This window comes from Rattus norvegicus, chromosome 18 (genome assembly GCF_036323735.1).
Source record: "Rattus norvegicus strain BN/NHsdMcwi chromosome 18, GRCr8, whole genome shotgun sequence".
Classification (NCBI taxonomy): domain Eukaryota; kingdom Metazoa; phylum Chordata; class Mammalia; order Rodentia; family Muridae; genus Rattus; species Rattus norvegicus.
Genome location: NC_086036.1, coordinates 31197556 through 31220845, shown reverse-complemented (window position 1 = coordinate 31220845; position 23290 = coordinate 31197556). Strand labels below are relative to the sequence as shown.

General features: G+C 45.9%; 1 protein-coding gene across 4 annotated transcripts in view; it reads right to left on the bottom strand.

Annotated features, from left to right (window-relative positions):
• The window catches only part of Arhgap26 (Rho GTPase activating protein 26), a 786446-nt gene that overhangs the window by 268202 nt on the left and 494954 nt on the right, over nt 1-23290 (bottom strand). For all 4 annotated transcript variants that reach the window (XM_063277362.1, XM_006254660.5, XM_006254663.4 and 1 more), the window contains 5 exons: nt 17464-17559; nt 15636-15697; nt 12148-12219; nt 3496-3597; nt 1991-2101 (listed from right to left, as the gene is read on the bottom strand). In XM_063277362.1, the coding sequence (XP_063133432.1) occupies nt 1991-2101; nt 3496-3597; nt 12148-12219; nt 15636-15697; nt 17464-17559 (443 nt within the window). The remainder of the gene's footprint in view (nt 1-1990; nt 2102-3495; nt 3598-12147; nt 12220-15635; nt 15698-17463; nt 17560-23290) is intronic.

Below are 23290 nucleotides of genomic sequence, written 5' to 3'. Positions count from 1 at the left end.
CTTCTTTCCTGCCAGTAATCAGTCACGTGCTACTTCACAGTGAAGAGCCAAGCCATTCCAGCTTTCAAAGGGATAGAAATTCAAACTGTTCTCTTCTAGCCCAGTCTTAATATTTAAGGGTAGGGCTGAAATCTGCATTTTAGTGAGCCTCCAGGGCAGGGTGCTGTACGATGCTGTTGAAACTACATTTTACAGAAGGACAACATGGAATAAGTCCACGTTTTTACTTTTCCACCTTCACTATATGATCCATTCCTAATACATCCGTTAGGGTATGTATCAGTTTTATTCCTCTTTTCAAAGGAAGAAATATAGAAACACTTAGATGTGACCCTGTGCAAGGTCTCACCTAGTAACTAGCAGAGCTGGAATGGCCTCTGCATTTTCTTCAACAAAAATATAATGGTGGTGATGAAGAGGAGGAGGTAGCACAAGAGGAAGAAGAAAAGCTCAGGCGAGTGAACCAGGCCAGGCCTGTGCAGCCAAGCTGACAAGTGTGTGAGAAGTAGATGCCTATTGTGTGTGAGGGTTCTGCAGCTGTCATTCAACCCAAACTAATAGGTATGATTTTTTTTCTTTTCTTTTTTTCGGAGCTGGGGACCGAACCCAGGGCCTTGTGCTTGCTAGGCAAGCGCTCTACCACTGAGCTAAATCCCCAACCCTAGGTATGATATCTTAATGGCTCAATATGCCTACTGAAATGATCAAACCCAAAAGTCAGATGGGCCAGCTGGAATAATATTCACCAAAATAACCATACGTTGCCTAAGAATACTATTTCTTACTTTTTAGAAAGGTCTTTTAGGGGCTGGGGATTTAGCTCAGTGGTAGAGCGCTTACCTAGGAAGCGCAAGGCCCTGAGTTCGGTCCCCAGCTCTGGAAAAAAAAAAAAAAAAAACCTAGAAAGGTCTTTTATATGGCTAAATTTTTCAAAATTCTTCATACATGAATACATTTTGACAAAGTCCAGTCTTCACCCCTCCCAACTTCTCCCCTGTCCCTTTCTCTATCTTTTTCCCAACCTCATGTCTCACACACACACACACACACACACACACACACACACACACACACACGCCCTACTGAGTCAGTCAGAGTTATCCACTGACTGGATAATTGTGTGGGCAATCTACCAGAGGCCTGACAAGAGCTGGCACCCTCTCCCCTGGTGGCTGCTGACTACCTACAGCTTCCCACCTAGGAGTGTGCCCTGTGAGGTCCCATGCAGGTTACTGATGAGCTTGACCTTCTGTGGATTTTCAGTAGGCAACCTGGAAAAGTCAGATCTTATCAGAGGCTAACAGAGGCTAAATTACATCTGAAAACAGCAATGATCTGAGAGGCTCTTGTTGGCCTGGAGTCACCATGAAGTCTTCCTTGTGTGGATCCCATGTACAGCTGCCTCTGTAGGCAAAGTGGCAACACAGCTGAATGAAACCATAACAATGACGGGACAACCTAAAGGTCAGACTCTTGCCCACAGGGCACTCTTTCATGCCCAGTGGGACACCGGCCAAGTCTGAATTCCTTTATGGTCCCTGAACCTAATCTGTGCTGTCTTATTTGCTTAGGACAAATGTACTGTGAGGTATCACCTTATATCCAACTTGACTGGTTAGAAGGGGCTCTGAGGCAGGGGCAGGATGAGGTCACTGCAGTGCGTCCCCCTGCTTCCTACAATTACTCCTACATCTGGATTGTGGGAAGGGTGGGTCAAAGCAGATCGGTTAGACGGTGACTATTTCCCAGCAACATGGGCGTCATCCCCCCAGACTCCCACTCGCATGTTCCCTCTGCAGATCAAATAGCAGCAGGTAGCCAGAGTTAGGACACTCCCATGCTGGGAAGGGTCCAGGGAGCCAAAGTGACAGGGCTCGGCCCTGAAGAGAGGGCTCAGCCCTGGGCTGGGGTGGGCTGCTCAACCCCACCTATGGAGTGGGCAGCATCAGTACCTGCTGGCTAGTTCAGATGGACAAAAACGGCTACTCACAGGCTCTACGAACTCAAACATCTTTCTCTCTTGCACTTCCTGCACCTTAAAGACATACTCCAGGGACACTTCGTAGAAATGTTGTCGAACTAGGTCCACTTGGCTGTCTGCCTGCAAACAAGACAGAATTTAACAGGAGACTGAGTCAATAACTAAGGAATACACCACGCAAGGAGAAAAGTACACAGAGGAAATTTTTTAAAAGAAATCAAACAGCATGATACTGAAGACAAATGGTAAGCTACTGAGTACTATGCCATACACTGTGTCTACAAACACACACACACTGAGGCACGTGCATGCGCGCACACGCGAGCGCGCACGCGCACACACACACACACACACACACACACACACACATACACACACACACACGCACGCACGCACATGCGCACCCCAGATTGACCTATCAAGCAATTATGTTTTGTTTCTTGAAAACAAAATTCTACAGAACTGTGATTCCACCATAGCAGACCCTTTGCTTAACTCCAACAAAACATCCATGTCCTGAACAAGCATCCGTAGATGTATCCAGTAAATATTAGTTGAAGAACAAATATCACTTTGAGTGCAAACTGAGTGCCATTGAACACACTGCTTTTTTAAATATCATCACTGTCCATTAGATGGCAGCATCGTTCCATGCTGCTGCCCATTTACAGCTTCCCTCACAGACTTATGGATTCAAACAGTGAAAACAGAGGCAGCACCAGATGCCAAGCTGAGTTTTCTTTCCAAATCAACTACTTTTAAAAAGAACTTTCAATTGTGTTGTTTTAAATTAAAATCCAAGGAAACCAGGAGCAAGCCAGAGAATGTTGTTCTTTTTTATGGTGGAGCTGGAGACCAACCGACCTATTTTCTTAACATTCTGTAAGCTTACAGTCCTAACCCCTTGTTTTTTGAGACAGAGTCCCTCCCTATGTAGCCCAGGCTGGCCTTGAACTCATAATTCTCCTTTCTTGGCCTAGCAAGGGCTAGTATTACAGGTTTCTGCCACCATGCTCAATCAAAGAATATTTTCTTTAAAAAAGATTAACAATGCTTAAAATACATGTATGAAAGTAAGATACTGTTAAAACTAAAAGGAGAAAAAGGTAAGTATCAAAGACTGTATTGAAACAATAAAATGTTATTATTAAGGAAACCTAACCAGAGTATCTCAGATGCCAGTCTTATAAGTCACTGATACAAGGCAGGGGGTCAAGACTGCCCTAGGTGGGCGACAGGGCAGCCTTGAGATCAAGGGCAAGAGGAGAGCAAAACAGACTCCAGCCTGAAAGGAAGAGGCACAGCCAATCAGAAGGCAGGGGGCAACACGGAGCTCCTCTGCCACTAGCAGGTTAGAAAGCACAGAAGAGGGTGGGGCAAGGAGGGTGAGGCCCTGGAGGAGGCTTCAGGGCAGTTCCTCAGATCTCCTCCAATCCAGGCACTGGCTCACAAATACCACAGGACCATATGTACCACGCATGCTAATATCATGCAAGAGCTCAGTAATCTCTTACCTCCTGTAGCTGGGATTCCTTCTTTTTGGAAGACAAATTCAGATGCTTTTCTAAGGTGCCACAATACTTCTCTGTCTCTTTGTCATACTTCTTTTTGGCTTCCTGGGGATGGGCAAGGGGAAGAGAAAGAATAGGAGGTTACTGGGGTGAAGTGGCTGGATCCCTCTGGACCTCTGTGTGCTCCACTGACCGCTCCCACTATTCACAATGATGAGTGTTCCTCAGATGGACATCCAGGCAGGCAACCCCAGACCAAACGCAGAAGCATCTCTGCTGCCCACTGATGGGGCCTGAGATGAGAACAGAGGGAGAGGGACACCCAGGGAGTGTAACTCTACAGGCATGGGACAGACTGGAGAGCAGGGAAGACATGGTACAAACCTGCCATGGCCCATGTCAACGGGAGTCAAGGAGATGGGACACAAAAAACTCTTTCCTTTGGTTGAGAAGTTTTTATTAGCTTAAATTATTGTCTAGAGATGAAAAACAATTTAACAATATACATGTCAACCTGTGTTCCCCTGCCAAGTTCTTGAGTCACTAAGGTTCTATTTTTACTCCCTATTTTATAGATAAGGAAACTCAGAAGGAAGCCAATTTGCAAAATGTCCCAGAGAATGACAGAGCTGACGTCAAGCTAGCACTGTCTGCCCACGCTCTGCCCACTTGAGACATGGTCACAGGCTGTCTCCTTGCTCTTCACGCTTTAGTGAGCAGGGCAAGCCAGAGGCTAGGAAGCCATTCCAGTCCAACACAGTCACTCAGGTATTCTAACTCAGTGTTGGTCCTGCTTTTGACTCATCTGAGGCCCAAGGGAGATAGATGGTTTGTACAACTCTAAAGCCTGTAAGAAAAAGGTATTTCCAGCCAGATAAAGAAGCCATCTCTATCCAGCTAACAAATTCATAATGAGCAGTCACTGTCCCGGGTTCTGCTTTGGGCAGTGACTCCTCCTCTCTCATGATGGAACCATTCTAGTAGGAAGAGAAACACAACTACCAGGGAGCAAATAAGCAATATAATGACAGATACTGCAAGAGCTACAACAACAACAACAACAACAACAACAATAACAACAACAAGGAACGAAGAAAGACTGAAAGCAGAAGGACTTTGGGAAAAGTCCTTCTCTTTGGGAAAGACCTCAGTGGGGAGAGGAGACATAAACTGAGAACTGCTAAACTCCTGAGAAGGCAGGGGATTGGCCCCCAGAAAAGAGAGCCAGCAGTGCTAATGCCTTAGGGCAGAAGGCTCTGAGCCAAGAAGTTCTCCCAAGCAAGCTTGCTTATCTGGTCAACAGCAAGATCCTAAGCATCACAGAGAGCAGAAAATGATCATATACCCACTTAGCAGACATGAATCCATTCCTACGGATCTGAGGTTGGCTTAAAAGCCTGCTCATACTCAAGCAAGCAAACATGAATAAAGAAAAGACTTCCCCTCCAGGTCTGAGAAAGGTCAGGGCAAGCATCTCTTGTCCATTAATCACAAGCTGGGAGCTAGATTCCAACTCCATTCAATGCTCATATCACATAATTGCTCTCACCAGCCTAGTGGCCAGCAACCCCACAGACATCCTAGGGTCAGGCAGCACCACTGGCCAGAGCTTAGAAAAGGCCAGGAGACATGAGTCACTGGTATGTTGTAACTTTCAGGGGACTGAGCTTCCATAGTCCATGGTCAATGGATAGCCATAATTAGAGAAGACAGCAGAGACAGAAGGAAAGAAAAAGCACTCAACCGCATACTAAGACAGCAGCAAGGGGAAGCCCTAAAACACAGTATGCCAGCACCCTGTCTCCCTGCTACCACACAACACTTGACAAGAGCAACCTCAGCAAGAAAGGGTTTATTCTGGCCCACTTCCATTGCAGCAAGTATGTAAGCCATGTGCTAGGAGTCTGAGGCATCGGTCACACTGCATCCAAGTCAGTGACACTGAGGGAGACCAGTGCTGCTGCTCAGCTGGCTTTCTCTTTTTCTTCTTGGAGAAATGTTATCTTTATTATATGCATCTCTGTGTGTGTGGTACCTTTGGAAGCCTAGGTAGGAGTTCAAAGCCCTAAAATGGGACTTGCAAGTTGTTATGAGCTGCCTGAGGTGGATGCCGGGAACTGAACTTAGGTCCTCTGGACGAATGGTGTGTGACCCCTTAACTGCCAAGATTCAGCGCCAGCCCTTTTACTTTTCAGTATTTATTTATTATTTTGAATGTGTGCCTCTGTGTGTGTGTGTGTGTGTGTGTGTGTGTGTGTGTGTGTGTGTGTGTGTGTGAATGTGCACCTGACTTCCAGGTACCCAAAGAGGCCAGAATAGGGAGTAGGATCTGTAACTTTAATTTTTTTTAAACCTATTTTTGATTATGGCTCTTAAATGCTTTAAGCTCCCTTGTAGCCCACCACCCACCAGAGGTAGTAGAAAAGAAAAGGACCAGGGGTTGCGGAGGTGAACCTGTGTTGTCTGAAAGTCAGCAGTTCAGTTCACAGGTAAGCAGTGACAGCTCTATCTGCTTGCAAACACTTCACAGACAGCTCCAGCAGACCAGCCTGGCAGTGTCAGAAGAGCGAACACTAATCAACAGCAGTGGCACTGCCTAGCAGAGACAGCCAGGCCTCAGCCTAGGCGCCAGTCAGCAGGAGGGACCAGGAGGAATGCCAGGAGTTCTCAGCTTTGCCTCTCTCGGGGAAGTGAAGATCAGTGAAGACTGGAGACCCAGCATTGCATAGCTGGACGTACCAGCAAGCCTAACTCAGCCTCCATCACCGTCCATCAAGTCCTTTTTATACACCTTCCAAACATCACATGTTCTCAGTGGGTCTTGCCCCAGCACAGGCCTTGCCTCAGCACGTGCATTTGTCTCAGGTGACATCACATGCCAATCAGCCTGAGTCCGATGAAGCAGCAAGAAACTGCAACACACCACCAGAAGTTTTTTGGGTATATTTCTCTCCATGGAGTCCCAACAAATGCAGCTCAACTGCACAACGTAAGGCAGATCAATACATGTCTGTCCTTAGCGAAGAATCCTTCATCACAAGTTCTTTCACAAGCTTGCATTAGCAAAATATCCTCTCTCTGGGTCTGCTTCAGTGAAGCATTCCTCCATGAGTCTGCTTTAGTCTTCTCCTGTATCCACTTCAGTGAAGCATTCCTTCACGAGTCTTCTCCTGTGTCTGCTTCAGCTAAGTTCCTTTGAGTGTTTGCCCCAGCAAAACACCGTCCAACTGACTTTCCAAAGAACCCTTAAGTTTCCACTTCAAGGATCCCCTGCAGCAGGAGTTACAGATGGTAAACTGCCCAACATGAGGTGCCAGTAGCCAAACCTTGGTACTCTGTGAGAGCAGTACATCCTAAACCATTTATCCAGACCCTAGCTTTCTCACGTTTCTGCAGCCCAAGATCCTAGCCCAGGAGACGCTGCTGTGTACACTTCGGATTGGTGCTCCCACCTCAATTACCCAATCAGGCAATTCCCTCTCAGACATGCCCAGAGAACTACCTCTTTGGAGGCTTCAGACCCTGCCAGGTTAGCCGTCAATATTAACCATCACATTACGGTTATAATCTCAAGGTGGGGCAGTGTATTATTTAGGCACGTAGGACTCAGGGTAGTCTTCTACCCTCCAGAGAGAGACGTCGCTGAGGGGCAGATAAAGAACAGGATCCTGGAGTATGATTACTACTCAAGAGCGGCAAATTCTAAGCAACTACCATCACTTTCTAGGGCTCAACTTTCTCTCTACAAACACAGGGTGACTAGACGAGACCATCACTCAAGTTCCATCTTCCAGATCACAACTCTGCAATAAAATAAGGAGAGTGGCTCTTCACGGCATCACTTGGATTGAGTGGATTCAACAACATCCAGGGCATGCCAATGCTGGTGAGGAGTTGATAACTGAGGTGCCAACAGTAATGGTGGTGTCATAACGGAAGTCACAGAGGCCACTGACAGTACTGGTGGTGATACTAATGGTCCCGGAAGTGGTAGTAATTGTCATAGTAATGGTGGTGGCACTTGCTATGATGGTGGTAATAGTGTAATAGGTAATGATTGGTGGAGGTGATAATGGTTGAACTGGCAAATTGTATGTCAACTTGACACACACTAGAGTCATTTATAAAGAAAGAACCTCTATTGAGAAAAGACCACCATCATATTAGCCTACAGAACAGTTTCTTGATTGAGGTGGACGGTGGTGCCAATCCTAAGCTAGTGGTCCTAGGTGCTCCAAGGAAGCAAGTTGAGCAAGCCACGAGGAACAAGGCAGTAAGCAGTGCTCTTCCATTGCTTTTGCTACAGTCCCTGCCTCCAATTCCTTCCCTGCCATCCTCTGGTGATACCCTTTCTTCTTCAAGTTGCTTTTGTAAATGGTGCTTTATTCCCACCACCGAAATGCTGAGACAATGGTGGTAATGGTGATAATTGTAATAAGAGGTGATGAAGCCAGTGATAGTGGGGGCTGCTGCTGCTGCTGCTGCTGCTGCTGCTGCTGCTGCTGCTGCTGCTGCTGCTGCTATTCTCACCGGAGGCAGTAACAGCAATGGTGGTAATGGTAATAATGGTGGTTATGGTGGTAATGGTGATAATGGTGGTTATGGTGGTAATGGTGATAATGGTAGTAATGGTGACAATAGTGGTAATGATGGTAATAGTGGTAATGGTGGTAATGGTGGTAATGGTGGTTGGCAGTGGTAATAATGATGATGGTAAGGTATTTGCCATCCACAACTACTTCCTGCTCATCAAATGCCACATTTAACTTGCACATATCAGCTTGCAGAAAGAAACCCTCCCTGAGCACATACCACAACTTGGAATTAGAGATTTGTGTCCAATGCCTTCCTCTTTAGCCAGAACAATCATGTCTGCTTGTTATCCACCAACCCTAACTGCTGGGTTCTCACATATATTATCATGTGTTTGTTTTATTTTTTAAGTGGGGGGCGAGGTTTACATGTGAATATAGTGCCCTCAGATGCCAGAGGAGGGAATCAGATACCCTACCTAGATCTGGAATTACAGGCAGACCCAATGTGAGCAACCCAATGGGTCCTCTGTGAAAGAAAAGATGTTAGTCCACTGAGCCAACCCTTCAGCCTTTCTCATCTACTCTTTTTTTTTTTTTTTTTGGGTTCTTTTTTTCGGAGCTGGGGACCGAACCCAGGGCCTTGAGCTTCCTAGGTAAGCGCTCTACCACTGAGCTAAATCCCCAGCCCCTCTCATCTACTCTATGTCATAACCACCGTAGAATGACTGAATGATGAACACTGTCCTTCTGTTCAAACAGCCATGGATATGTACTACTTTAAGTGCCTTATATGAATTCACTCATTTATTCCTAAGAACTCTATGGGGTAAAGTTTTATGATCCCCTTTTAAAGATGAGTAAATAAGAGATGTGGAGGCTTAGAAACCTCCTCGGGTTCACAGGCAAGTTGAAGAAGTGAAATTTGGAACAAGCAGCCTCGCTCTAGGCCAACTCTTAACCACTACTCCCAAGTGTCTATTCTGTTTCAATACAAAGCACAGCATTACAACTCTATCTTATGTGCAGAAAAGGCCAACCTGCTCAATTCAGGAACATAAACTTAAAGCCACAATTATGAGATCTGGGGTCACACTTTAGTATAAGAATTGATAGGGGCCTTGTTATGGTTAGTGCTAACTGTGGAGTTGACAAAATCTAGAATCACCTGGAAGACAGGCTTCAATGGGGGATCATCTTGCTTACGTGAACGGACCAGGGAAGACCCTTCCACTGCAGGAGGTGCCCATCAGAGTAGGACCCTGTACTGTATAAAGGACTGAGGGGAAGAAGCAGGATACACTGTTCCCTATATCTTGGCTGTGACTGTTTCCTCAAGCTCTTACTCCCATGATTCATGTGCACTGTACCCCGGAAGTATGAGGTAAAATGAACCCTTTCTCCCTTAAGCTCCTTTCGTCAGGGTATTTCATCAAAACGACAACAAAGAAATTAAGATAAACTCTCCTTCCTGGAAGCTTTCACAAGGACCCCTGTGCAACAGGTTGTTATAGCAACAAAAGCAGCAGCAAAGAACAGACAGTGAGTAAAGTAATTTTAGCATCAAATAGACAGAGTTCAGGAACAAGCCATCGACTGAAGCAGCCAACAAGCCTGCCTTGGGTGTCTCTGAGGCTGCTCTCTGGGCTGTCTTTAGGCTTTGCTTGTTTTCTCTTAAATTAACATAAGCCTTCGATATAAATGTTATGTGTGTGTGTGTATTGGTAGAGAGGGAGAAATCTTGGAAAATAAAACAAGAAATGACAAAGGAAGAAGGATGAGGAATCACGCCAAATATCAAAATTAATTATTAATGATTTGTGACTAGGAGACTCAGTACGCCTTGGAAACCATCGAGTAGTGACACACAACCCAACCAGAAGGCAAAGGTACATGTTCCTGTCATAGGATCACTGTGACATTAAAGCCAGAGGGAGATGTGTTTATCCTCCCTCGTAACTGTGGTAAATCTCCAAACCATACAAATAAGGGGGGGGGTGCAGAAGTAGCTGAAGATGACGTGCAGTCTGTACTGTCTACAGATACATACACCACCCCTGTAAACACTCACTCAGCCCCTCTACCACAGCTCTTTAGAAGCCTCTGCCATGTGTATCTGGACACAGGAAAACACAGGCCCAGGTCACTCAAGAGAGGGATGTTCCTTGGACCACTGAGAGAGTCCACTGGCCATACATTCTCAGAAAACACAGAAAGATTCGGTCTTGGACAAGAATCTTTGCAGAAGACTTCCCTCAAGTTATGTGTTCCTTCATTTCTCAAACAAAACCAATGTGTATTTCTTTCTTCCTAAATGTACACTTAAACTGATACAAATCTGTTGTGAGCCAGGAGAAAAATCCTTCCTCAGTTTTTCTTTCAAACTACAGCCAAATATCCGTTGAAAGCTTCGATCAAGTATTATCCCTTTCAGTAATCAGCCTATTTCTAGAAAACAGCTGGAAGGCAGAGGGGACTACAGGGAGAGGAAGAAGCAAACTCTTAATGAGCTCTCCAAGTCATTTTTCAAAGTAAAACCTACAGTGTGTAGTGTGGCCTCAACCCCACTGCAAATGGGGTTGTGAATTCATTCACAATGCTAGAATACAGGAAAATGTGAGACAGTCTTTTGCTGCTGCTAATTACGATGAAGACATCTTCCCTGCAGGCGACCTCATCATAACTCTGCTGAAGGTCAGCCAGCTAGTTTAGCTAGTAACTTAACTCAAGGAGAGGGAACAGGCTTCCTTCTGCCCTCTTCTAATAACACAGTACAAGAATTGGTTTTCTCCAACAGGGTCTCACTGGGAAATGAACCACACCTAAGAGCAAGCCCCTTTCCCAGCACTAGATGGCTAACACAAAAGAAGCTCAATACTACTTTTGGAAGGTTTGGGTTTTTTGTTTTTTGGGGTTTTGGGAGGTTTTGTTGTTTTCTTTTGTTTTTGTTTTTTTGTTTTTGTTTTTGTTTTTGTTTTTTTGGTTGGTTGGCTTTGCTTTATTTTGTTTTTTGTCTCATAATGTTTAGTCTGGGCTTTTTTTTCCAACTGACAGGTGGTTTTTATAATTTGTCTTCTGCTTTTGATTTTGTTTATGGGATTTCTGAGTGTGCAAGTGTGTGTGTGTCTCTGCCGGTGTTTCATGTGCATTTTCTTTGGCTTTTTTTTTTCCTGTACGTTTTGTCCTTATTCTGGTTTGTTTGTTTTGTGGTTTGGAAAGGTTGTTTTGTCTTTTAATTGCCTGTTTGTTTTTTAAGGGAGAGAGAAAGGAAGAGTATAGATTTGGTGGGTGGGGAATGGGAAGAATCTGGAAAGGTAGGGAAAGGGAAACCATGATCAGAGTATAATGATAAAAAAAATTTTCCAAAAATTAAAATTATAAAGAAACATTTGGCTGTTTGGTTTCTGTGTGTCTACATCTGTGGTAACAATAGTAATCTCTGAGCTAAAGCAGCCTGCAGTCATGAAACTAAGGACATGTATTCTGCCCACTGCAAATCTCCCTGAAGGCTCTGATTTTTTCAGTTTCTCTTGAAGAATCAAAAAAGAGAGCAAAAGTATGCTCATTTCAGTACATAACAAGAAATGAGCTGAGGGCCAGCAAGATAGCTCAACTGTTCAAAGGCATTGGCCACTAACCTTGATAACCTGAACTTGTTTTCCAGCTCCCATATGGTGACAGTTGTTTTCAGACTTCCACATGAGCACTGTGGCATAAGTTTAAACACACATACAAATAAATAAATGTGCTTTGCTTAGTGAGGCTTATGAGGAGTTCCTGTGTCCCAAAGCCTAGTTCATAACTCTGCTTAAATGCAACTTTGGCCCTCCTCCACTCTCACAATTACAGAAGTGAGTAGGCTGACCAGTCAGTCAGCAGTCCAGACACACAGCCACCCAGTATGGAGGCGATGCCTCTACCTTGAGTGGATTGTGAACTAGCACCTAACAATCAGGTAGCAGACACAAGGATGGTGGCTGACAGTGGCCACAGATGATGCACCTCAGCCACTTGCACAGTGCAGAGGAGCCTGGCTCTCTGGTCTTTAGAGAGTATACTGCTCTTAGATTTCCTAAGGGGAGCACTGCGGTTTTCAGACATGAACAGTTTGCAAAATCCTCACCCTGGCTGCCCCGATCTGCTCCTTGCGAAACTTCTCCAAGGGTGTGATGAGCACCTCACTGGCATTCTCAATCTGATGAAGAAAAGCAGAGGGGAAGGGGCAAAGGCAAGTTAGTAATGACTTACAGCAGCTCCTCCACAAACACTCCTCAGTGTTTGTGTATATACAGTGTATATACAGTGTCTGTATAGAGAATCTGTGTGGATGTCCAAATGTGACCATCGTCCTGTCAAGAGTTTGCTATTGTTGAAGATGGTCTCACTGTGGAGCCCAGAACAGCATGGAACCCCAATCCTCTCAACCCCAGCCTTCCAAGGTTTAAAGGAAGTGAGTGCTGATTGTAGGCAAACATTTACTGGTTGTAGGGACCTGGTAATGGAGGCAGTCTAGGTTTCAAGTTTCAGTTCACCATTCACCCAAGTTTCAGGCAATGTACACCAGTAATGAGTTTCCATTGAAAACCAAACACCTTTGGACACCTATGGAAAGGACCCTTCGAGCATCATGAGTTGCCTTAGGGAATTAATTGGGGCCAGAGACCTCTGCCTCCAACTGCACTATACAGTACTCAGCCATGGATTCCCACACTCTGATGCACCGTCCTAACAATGGACCTCAAAGGCACCAACGGCTCCCTCGGGACCTTTACCTCTGGCTTTCCCCACTGATGTTCTTGTACAGACTGCAATCAAGGTTTCAGCTTAAAGGTCGCTTCTCTGTGGAGGCCTTCCCTAACCTCCAAAACCATAGTTCAGAGAAGCTGTGTATAAAACCAGCCTTTCAGAACAGACACACCAGGTAGTTTTCTGGTTCAGTACTATCTACAGACACATACACCACCCTGTAAATAGCCACTCGTCCCAAAGCTCTGAAGAAATCAGAAACAAAGGCACACTCAAACATTTTCTGAATGACCAAGAGAGTGAGTGAATGACTTCTTGACAAGCTGCCAAGTGTGTGAACATGAACAAAACATATAAATTCTCTGGCTCTAATTTCCTAACCCAAAGAATGAGGGGCTAGACTGTTGTGGCTCTAAGGCTCTACAGTCTTCTCTAAAGTGGCGCAATGTTTTACGATTTTTGCTCATTGCTCAAATGTCTCTCAACTAATTATTTCAGGAATCTCACTTCAACAAAGCATTATTTTCTCTAAGTCGTATGCATGCCTTTCACAACTGCAGCACAGTAAATGCCAGAGGCTCTTGACAGACACAGTGAAGAACTGACTGAACAATCGGAGGGACTGAAAAGAGTAGGTCTCCGTATTCATGCCCATCTGCCTGCTCCTTAATTTTGAAAGCACTCTCCTCAGCAGAGTTCATGTTAACACTGCAGTGTGGCAACAGAATTAAACTTACCTGGTTTTAATTGCTAACTGGTGCTGTTTAATGAGTTCAGGTAAGTCTTTCCCACAAACCATTTGCAAGTTTCTGAGGCTCACAAAGGCATGCTGAGCCCGTCAATAAGTGGTTTCCAACCTCAGTTGCACGTGAAAATCCCCAAGGGATCATGTGCACGTCTCAATAGCCAACTTCAGAGCAACAACATGATCTCTGGTCCTGGTTCTAGACGTCGGTGTTAGTGAAGTACCTCCCCACCCCCCAGTTATTTCAGCAGGCATCCATGCTGAGGATCTAGTCCTAAGGAGACTTGGAATACGCCAGCACTCGTTGCTCATGTGGGAAGCAAGACAAGTCCTTATCCAGGACTCTAAGCACTATCTTGTCTAGTCTCAACAAGACCTGTGTTCTCATCTATCAAATGAGAGACTGTGGATAGTAAGGAGTAACAGGACTGATGGTAGAATACAGAGAGCCATTTCTCTGCCCACAAGGAACTCACTCTTACTAGCCACACAGATGCCTGTAGTAATTGTCCAGGGACATGTGGTAAATGCAGAATCTGAGGAATAAGCCAAATGTTCAGATAACACAGTGGAGGGCCAAATAGCCCACAGAACCATGGTTCCCCCATAAGTGGGGGAGCTTTGCTGAGCCCAGCTGAGCTGAGCTGAACTGATGACAAAGCTCTCCCAGGGTAGGAAGAGGCTTGTGACAGCAAGAGTAATAATAAAATTGCAGGGATATAATCCAATCATTGTTGCTCTACCATAGGCCACAGCAAGATGCTTACTACACCCCAGCCCCAAATACTGACAGGACCACGAATCAGAAGATCCATTTCCCTTTCTCGGGCGTTAGCATGTGCACACTCAAGTTTTCACCCCCATCTACCCACCACCACACCTGCCACTGCCACTGATGGTCCAACTGGAGTTCAAGCAAACCACAGTAAGCAGTCACAAGAGGGAGTCTCTGCTTGGGAGGCTTCTGTACCTTTGGGAGTTTTAAAGAAATTCCCACATCTGTTGGTAAAATGCCAATATGGATTTGAATGGAGATTGCACAGCTTTTTAATTGTGTGAGCCTGGACAAGCAACTTGGCCCCTGTAAACCTTCATCTAGAAAATGGGGTTGCTATGGATGGGACTTATCTCAGGAACTACAGAGAGTACAGGTCAGGCTCTGGCTACACAACATCTGAGAGACATCTTGTCATGCTGCCAGCAAGTGCTACAGAAAAAGGAAAAAGAAAATGCTCCAATTATTGGCATCCTGGCATCTGGCAGTGCCTGCCTGGAGATGAGCTCCCACCCCAGGTACAAGCCAGTGCAAAGCCTTCTGGGGACTTCTGATCAGACTTCACTCCTGCTACCTGGGCTTATGGGAAACGCCCTTTGGCCCTCACCCACCAAGGACTTCACAGCAGAGACTAGTTTGAAAGCACTGCTTTGGAACCTAGAGGTCAGCATCTGCTTCTTAAATCTGCAGAGTATGTCTCTGAGCAGCTCCCACAGGCACATCCCTTTATCATGTATGTGGCTGCCACATACATGGCAGGTCCCTTGGGATTAGAGCAAAGCAGTTATGCCTTCTTCAGATGGCCGCTGGGCAGGGTTAAGAAGGCGTGGAGAAGGTAGAGCCTGTGTGTGTGTGTGTGTGTGTGTGTGTGTGTGTGTGTGTGTGTGTTGTGCTGCATGCACATGCTTCTATGTGTGTACATGTGTGTCAAAGGTTGACATCAATGTTATTCCTTGGATAAATTATTCACTTTTCCACCTTACTTCTTGAGAGAGTCTTTTACTGAACCTGAACTCACCAATTTGGCCAGACAGACCGGCTAGCAAACCATAGGGATTATAGGTGTGCTCCACCAAACCCAGCTTTTTACACAGATGCTGGGGACATGCATATGGCAAGAGTCTGACTGACTAAACCATTTCCCCAGTGAGGTCCTACAGTGAGGTTTTAGGACAATGATACTCTACCATATGCACTAGTAATTTTTTACCAGTCACAGAAAGCTTCAAATTCTACAAAGGTTCACAGCCTCCAAGTACTCCAGAGGCAGTCTTCTGACAGCAAATTCCTTGTTCTCTCAGTGTATGTAAACTGACTGAGACCGAGTGCAGCCCCGGATACTCACCATTCGACTCCGTTCATCTTCAAGATTCCTGAGAACAGTGGCAAATTCTTGCAAAGATCTCGCTGGAAGAAAGAAAGAGGCCATGAGGTAAAGCAACATAATGGTTGTGTAAGAGCAACTTACAGATATCAATCACGATGGATGTGCAAGGGCAACTTACAGATATCAATCATGATGGGTGTGCTAGAAAAACTTACAGTTTTCAATCCCTTTATACACAAAGACACCAATGTCAACTGCTGTCCTCAGACTCCCTCATCCTTTGGTCATTAACTGTAAAGGCAGGATGACCAGAAATGTGGCTTAATTGCACCTGGAACACCAGCTAGAAGGATCTCTCCAAGGAAAAGACCTGCCTGCTCCTGAGAGTTCCCAGGTCTGGTGAGAGGCTGGCAGGCTCCCAGCCCTGAGGCAGGAAAGGGCAGAGTTCCACTAGGAAGTTGGTGGATTTCAGGTCCAGGATTTAACCTTCAATCCTCTGCATCAGAATCCAACTTTCTGGAGGGGCCATAACTAAACAAGTAGCTCTGCGGGCAACAGAAGCTGCATCTCTGGCATCTCCTTGGGTGCCTTCTCCTCGAGTTCTGAAGCCACTCACTGATCGAATGCAGCCTGCAGCACAGCAGTCATGAAGGCAACAGGCACTTAGTGAAAGAGCCCCGAACATTAGATACCTGGGCCGTGCTGACTTACAACAAGGATGCATTTTATTGCTCTCAGTACTGCCCAGCGGCCTTTGCTCATACTCAAATCCTGGTGTTCTGCTTGGCAACAGACTCAGAAAAAAACGGACAAGCAAACAAGCAAAACTAAGGGGCTAATGAACAATGTTAGGTTTTTCAATTTTCAATTCTTTGGTGCTAAAAATTGAACCCAGAGTCTACACTAAGCACATGCTCTACCTTTGGGCTACAATTCCAGCCCCATTTTCTTTTTAATTCTTGCTCCTTTATGGCATCAACTAAGATGCCCAAGGTAAGGGGAGAAAACAGACTGTGAGACAGAGCAACGTGGTGAGTCTTGACTGGGCCAGTGCTCTGTGCAGGGCTGCCCGGGCCAGTGCTCTGTGCAGGGCTGCCCGGGCCAGTGCTCTGTGCAGGGCTGCCCGGGCCAGTGCTCTGTGCAGGGCTGCCCGGGCCAGTGCTCTGTGCAGGGCTGCCTCTAGAAGAGCGCAGGGACAGGAAGGAGGGGAGCAGGGCAGCATGGCGATGTAGAAGAGCTCACCTCAGGCTCTCAGTAAAGAAACTAGAGAGAGGTGGTGACAAAGGGAGCTAGCCACTGAGCCCAGCTCCTGCCCTGCAGGCAGTGACAGTTACATGACTCCAGCCACCTGTTACCACACTACAATGGAAAGCCACGAGATCAAATCTATGAAATTTAAAAAAAAAAAAAACTAAAGAAACAAAACTCAAACGAAGGAACTTGAGATAAGTTCAGCTTGCATGCTAATTAGGTTTAAAGTAAAAGAAAAATCAACTAACACATAGTGCCGGTCTTAGTCTATTAGCTTACACTGTGTAACCTTGATCCACTGTCCCGCATCTGTACTGACTCTTAGTGCTGTGGTTGTATTAAGTGGGGAACGGGGAGGCTCACAAGATCAGCCAGAAGAACCCTGAAGGAGGGTAGGAAGGAGCATTTCATATGAACTCCAGCTTCCTTCTGCCACTGAATGGTGAGGAGGCCAGCGCAGGGAGAGGCCCCATCCTGACCCATACATCTGTGTTCTTCCTGCAGGATTTCTACCTGACTAATGATACGGGCTTCCTAGCCTGGGAAGAGGCTTGCTGGGGTGAACGTTCTCATCTTCCGTAAGGTTATGACTTACCTATACACATCTCGTCATCTGTTTCTGCATCTCCTATACACTGAAATTTAAATTCATTTAAGGAATCTGCAAACTTCCGCTTTGCTGAAGATAAATCTAATAAAAAAGAAAAAGAGGAAAACAAATTATTGACATTAAATTGGCCTTTCTACTCGTTGCCCCCCACTTTTTTAAGGATTTATTTATTTATTATATATGAGTACACTGTAGCTATCTTCAGACACACCAGAAGAGGGCATCAGATCCCATTATAGATGGTTGTGAGCCACCATGTGGTTGGAACTCAGGACCTCTAGAAGAGCAGTCAGTGCTCTTAACCCCTGAGCCACCTCTCCAGCCCCCATTGCCCTTTAAGCCCTTCTGTATATACTTAGCAAGGTTTGTTCCAGAGACCATAGAAGAAATGCTAACTCAAAATAGTAAATACCTGTTTATACAACAATACTTTTATACTTTATACAAATAGTTAATATTTTATATGTGAAGTATTGCTTTGCTCTAGAAGTTAATATTTTTTATTGTAGTTGCTTTAACAATTCAAATCTTATGGGATGGAGATACAGTTCAGTCATAAAGTGCTAGCCTAGCATGCACAAGGCCCTGGGTTTCGTTTCCTGTACCACAATGTATATATGTATGCATGCATACATGCATGTATGTATGTATGCATGTATGTTTGGAAGTACATAGGTATGTATATGTTTGTAAGTATGTATGGATGCATGTATGTTTGGAAGTACATATGTATGTATGTTTGTAAGTATGTATATATGTATGTATGCATGCATGTGTGTATATATGCATGCATGCATGTTTCAATACAAGTTTTAATCCTATGTCTGCTCTCTATAACCACACACTGAGTCATCTCATCTCCATGTGACACCTAAGAATGGCCACGTCAGGAGACCAGGGAGGAAGCCTGGCTCAGAAGCAACATTAGAAACAGCATCATTCCCTGTAGCCTACAGGTCCGTGCTGCCAAGCCCTCCATGTGGTCAGCACAGCTGCCCCCAAGTGTGACTCTGGATCCAAAAGAGAAAGCAGAAAGGGTCTATGCTGCCCTGTTTCAAGGCCTAAGTGTGCCTGGCTTCCTCCCACAACTGAAGACAGGACAAGGCCCGAGTTCTCTGACCCTCCCAGACCCAATCTCATTAGTCCACAGCTTGACAAATTTCCATCTGAGTCAGTTTCCACAATCTCCAGAAGAACGAAGCCCTACTGATGTTTTCTACTGAGATTTTCCTAAGAAGCCAACCCCACACATGGTATCTATAATGAAGACTCTCTGGGGCCCTTGTCAAATTTAAAAACTAAACTTTCCTTGAAGACAGTAATAAAAGCTAATGATCCTTCCTGAGCCCTCGGCTTCTGTTCAGGGCATAAAATCACCAAGGTACATTTAAGTGGCCTGACAGACAAGACTGCTTAACTTAATTCCACATGCAGCCTTCCTGCAGATGAGGTTAATCATTCAAATTACCATCCATCCAGGCTTCCCACATTGAAGAGGAAATGGCATTATGTTCAAACTCCCAGCGGAGGGGAAGAGGAGGCACAACTGGTAACGAGGCCTGGATTTAATAAGATGGGAGGTTCTGGCTTTCCGGATCAACGTGACTTGCTAAATAAAAGCATCCCTTCCCTCGGTTGAAGGGCATTTAGGTTGTTTCCATTCCCTAGACATTATGGAACAGAGCAGCAATGAACACGGTTGAAAAAGTAGCCATAGACTGCAGGATGCCAGGTCCTTCGGGCATATGCCCAAGGACTGGTATAGCTGGGTCATATGGTATTTATCTATAGCTTTTTTCAGAGACGGACGACAACACACACACACACACACACACACACACACACACACACACACACACACACCTGGCTTCCTCCTCCAACTACAGACAAGGCCCAAGTTCTTCAACCCTCCCAAATTCCCATGTGTGTGTGTGTGTGTGTGTGTGTGTGTGTGTGTGTGTGTGCGCGCGCGCGCGCATGCGTGTGTGTGCGTGCGTGTGCGTGTAATTAAAGGAAGCCATAAATTTGAGAGAAAACAAGGAGGAAAGGGGAAAATGAGGTGATTACATTATAATTTCCAAACAACTTTTTCTTAAAGAATCCTTGACCCTCAGCACTTCCCTATTTTGCTTCCACTTTCTCCCTTAAGGTTAAGACTGCTGGGGGTTGGGGATTTAGCTCAGTGGTAGAGCACTTGCCTAGCAAGCGCAAGGCCCTGGGTTCGGTCCTCAGCTCCGGGGAAAAAAAAAAAAACTGCCGGTTCCCATCATTTGATTGACTTGTCTCTTCTCCTACTATGTGCATTGCAGTCTGCCTGGCGTTTGCTGAACAAACGACGAAGGGGCATGATATACAAACCCAGCCCTAGGGTCTGCTCCATGCCAGAGCTGTTAGTAAAGGGTCATGGGGCTCATGGGATGCTGCTGTTCTCAGTCTGGAGTTCATGCTACTGAATAGATCCCAGACCCTCTTCCCACAGCTCAGGTGACATGAGTCCTAAGCAAAGCACTCTTCTCCAACACAATAGGAGGCACTTAGGGTGGAAAAGAACACAGGATCCAATTCCAAATCCCTCCCTGGTACAGACGCTTTCCTTAATAAATGGTCCAAACTTGACAGCTGCGGGGAGCCAGGCTTCTCTCAGAATGGCCTCTTGGATCAGAAGTGGCCTCTTGGACAGAGGGTCTCCTTCAGAGCACAGTTCACTCCTGCCAAGCCTCAAAGTCAGAACACTGTGGGAAGGAAAGAAACTCAAGACTCTGGACAGGCAAGAGAGAATAACGAAAGGAAGTTATTTCAAAGTGGAGGAGAAGGACCCCGGGAGCCCCGGAGCACAGCACAACAAATGTGAATGTGACTGCACGGTCACAGCTTGGTCCAGATGTGCCCTGGACCAGAACTCACGAGATAAGGCCCGAGCAGAGTGCATGACAAGGACAACTTCACTTTCTGCACAGCAATCCTCTGCCTCCCCAACAGGACGAGAAAGAGTTATGCTGACACCCACCTCAACCAAGTAGAGAGGGAAATGCAGACTGGGTTTGGGAATGCTCCCAGAGTGCACCTGAAAGGCTGCACTGCCAGCAGCTGCCAACAAGGATGAAGGATCAGCTTGTACGGAACAACGGGGCCTCTGTGGGGCCTTCTAAAGGCGTGCTGCCTTGCCAGGTTACAGGCACAGGGTAACCTGATTTCACTGTCTGGTGGCCCATAGCCGATGGGAGGCTTAGATCTGGGCCTGGTGGAGGATGAGGTAATGAGCTGTCTGAAGTCAATACAGGGCTGGAGTCCAGGGAGGACAGCTGAATGCAATGAGGGTTCCAGAGCCTGGAACCTGGGAAGGAGCTTACCTTGGACCTAGTAGAGAAGCCTTTCAGGGAAACTACAGTAGACACCTATTGTTTGGTTTGCTTAGAATCTGTGCCTGGCCTGAAACGAGGCACCTCCAGCTTTTTCAAGGGAATCACTCTTCTCCACTTGCATGCTCTAAGACACAAGTTATAGAATGATCAGTCCCAAACTCTTGCTTCTACCTCAGCCTGCTTTGGATCCTGGGTTCAAATCCTGGGTTACCTATTTATTAGCTATGTTAACTGACCCCAGATTAGTCATAAAGTGTTTGTCACTGGCGGAGCCTGGGGATGTCCAACAGCAATCCGTATACTTGTGACTCATCAGGTCCCCAAACTAAGGTCCCTGGAGTAGATAGGGACTCCATACTGCTTAGCCCCCTTAATGTAGCCCCTCTGTGGTATTTGGGACAATGGTGACAATATAATGTAAAGATACTCAAATCACTGCTTCTTAGTAGATATCTTGGTGTAGATCATCACTCTGGGCATACAGCTCTCAAAAGGGGCTTTCACTTCCATGTAAACAAGGCTCAAACACACAAGTAAAAAGGAATGAAGGGCCGGAGCTGGGCTGGGTGCTTGGTCCCTGCTCATATAACCTTGCTGGTTCCTGTTCAGGCAGCATAAGACGCAGCATGGAGCCAGAGTCGGTGATGTTTACATTGTGTAACTGCCATTGCAGGAGGGCAGGATGCCGGCAGGGCTGCGCAAAATGAGCGCTGCCTGCATCCGAGAAACACAAGGCTTTCGAGGAGGTGAGGAAAATAAGCACAGGAAAGTAGCTATAAACCTGGACTTTTGAGAAATTTCTCCCAAAACCTTCTACTCACTCGGGCCAGAGGAAGGTGCCCTTCTCCTTCGGAGCGTGCCAAGCTCTATCTCAGCAAATACCCCTGTGCAAAGCAAGCAAGAGGCTTGAACACAAGGGTGATGCTTCTCTAGAACAGGAGGTGTGTGGTTGTCTTCCAAACACTTGGGAAACCACCTTAATCTCACTGTATCAGTGAAAGCACAGTCAATCGAATCTCCCTCCTTGGGTAAAACTTAAGGTAACTGCGCACACATGTATACACCCACATAATAAAGGACTCAAGGTAACCTTATAATTACACTTCATTTCAGTAGATATGCTGCCTTTCTGTGCCCTCAACGTTACTCAATTGCATCTAACTATCTTAGGAATTTCTAGCCACATCTTTCTCTCCAGATGTAGAAGGTGATCGTAGTTCCTAAAAGCAGACTCCTAAGCTAAGAACTTGTTAGGATTTGCCCTCTTGGCTACAGAAAGCTCAACACCAAAGTCCCCAGGCCTTGCTTGCTAAGGTTCCCCTCCTCCGCCCCATCACTCTGCATTTGGAATGATTCTGAAGCCATTCCCTGAGTGATTTCATCTCATAACATAGAAAGGATGTCTCGGGTCCCTAGGCAGTCGCCTCCAAAATATGCTGTGCTGCCTTGTTTGGACACGGCAGCGCAGGCCAGCTTACAGGTACCTGAGCGCCACCAGAGAAGACCCACCATGAGAACTGAGAAAGAGAGACAGGGGTCCTCAGGGACTGCTGTTGACTCTTCCTCTTCATCCATAAGTGAAGTTCTAAGGAGTCAAAATCAAGCTCTCCCCCCATATAACCTTCTTTTTTCTAAGAAGATCAGCCAAAAGCGAGGAAGTTGACACCTGCTTGTCAATCTCATGGACAAGAACTGTCTCCAGCCTTGTCTATTCTATACTGAATGGCTCTTAGTTTTGCCGGTTCTTCCCATTGCCTTCAAGGCCCTGTATCCCAAATGAATATTACTACTGGCCTATATGCTTGCCCCAGGTTCCTCTCTGCTCTCCCCATATCTACTTCCTTGGCAAGTTCTCTATCAAACTGTGTCAGCCTTGTGAAAGCCAGAGAAGAGACCAGAAGCCCTCTCAAGGCTTAAAAGAGCCTGAGGATGTGACCTGCCACCTCCTGATCTTGGTTCCAGTTGCCCTGGACAGCACAGTTCCTGCCACTCTGCCTCCAGATCAGAAGTGTCTTCCTTCAAGAAGCCTCCATTGGCTTTTCTAACTAACACAAATCTGACCTATTTTCGACTCATGAATACTATACAAATCCTCCTTCATAGAAACTTGGCATTAGCTCATGTAACCCTATGATGTGCCTTAAAGTAGTGAGTATTACCCAAGCAGGATAGTGTGCCTTGGTGCCTCTCCGTTATCTCTCCAAAGTTCAGCTCAAGCCTGGCTGTGAACAGGAGTCACAGAAGGAACAATGACCGAAGGAAGTGGAGACCTCCACAGATGCATCAGCCTTCACTGAAGGTAATACTTCCAACTCCATGTTGGATGTGGGTGGGCGATTAAGTAAGCCAGTAAGAGTTTCCTGACTAATGGGAACCAGGTAGAGCCTGATGTATACGGAATGTGCTTAGCACTAATATGGGACCACCTCCTCTCATGCTATCAACGAAGA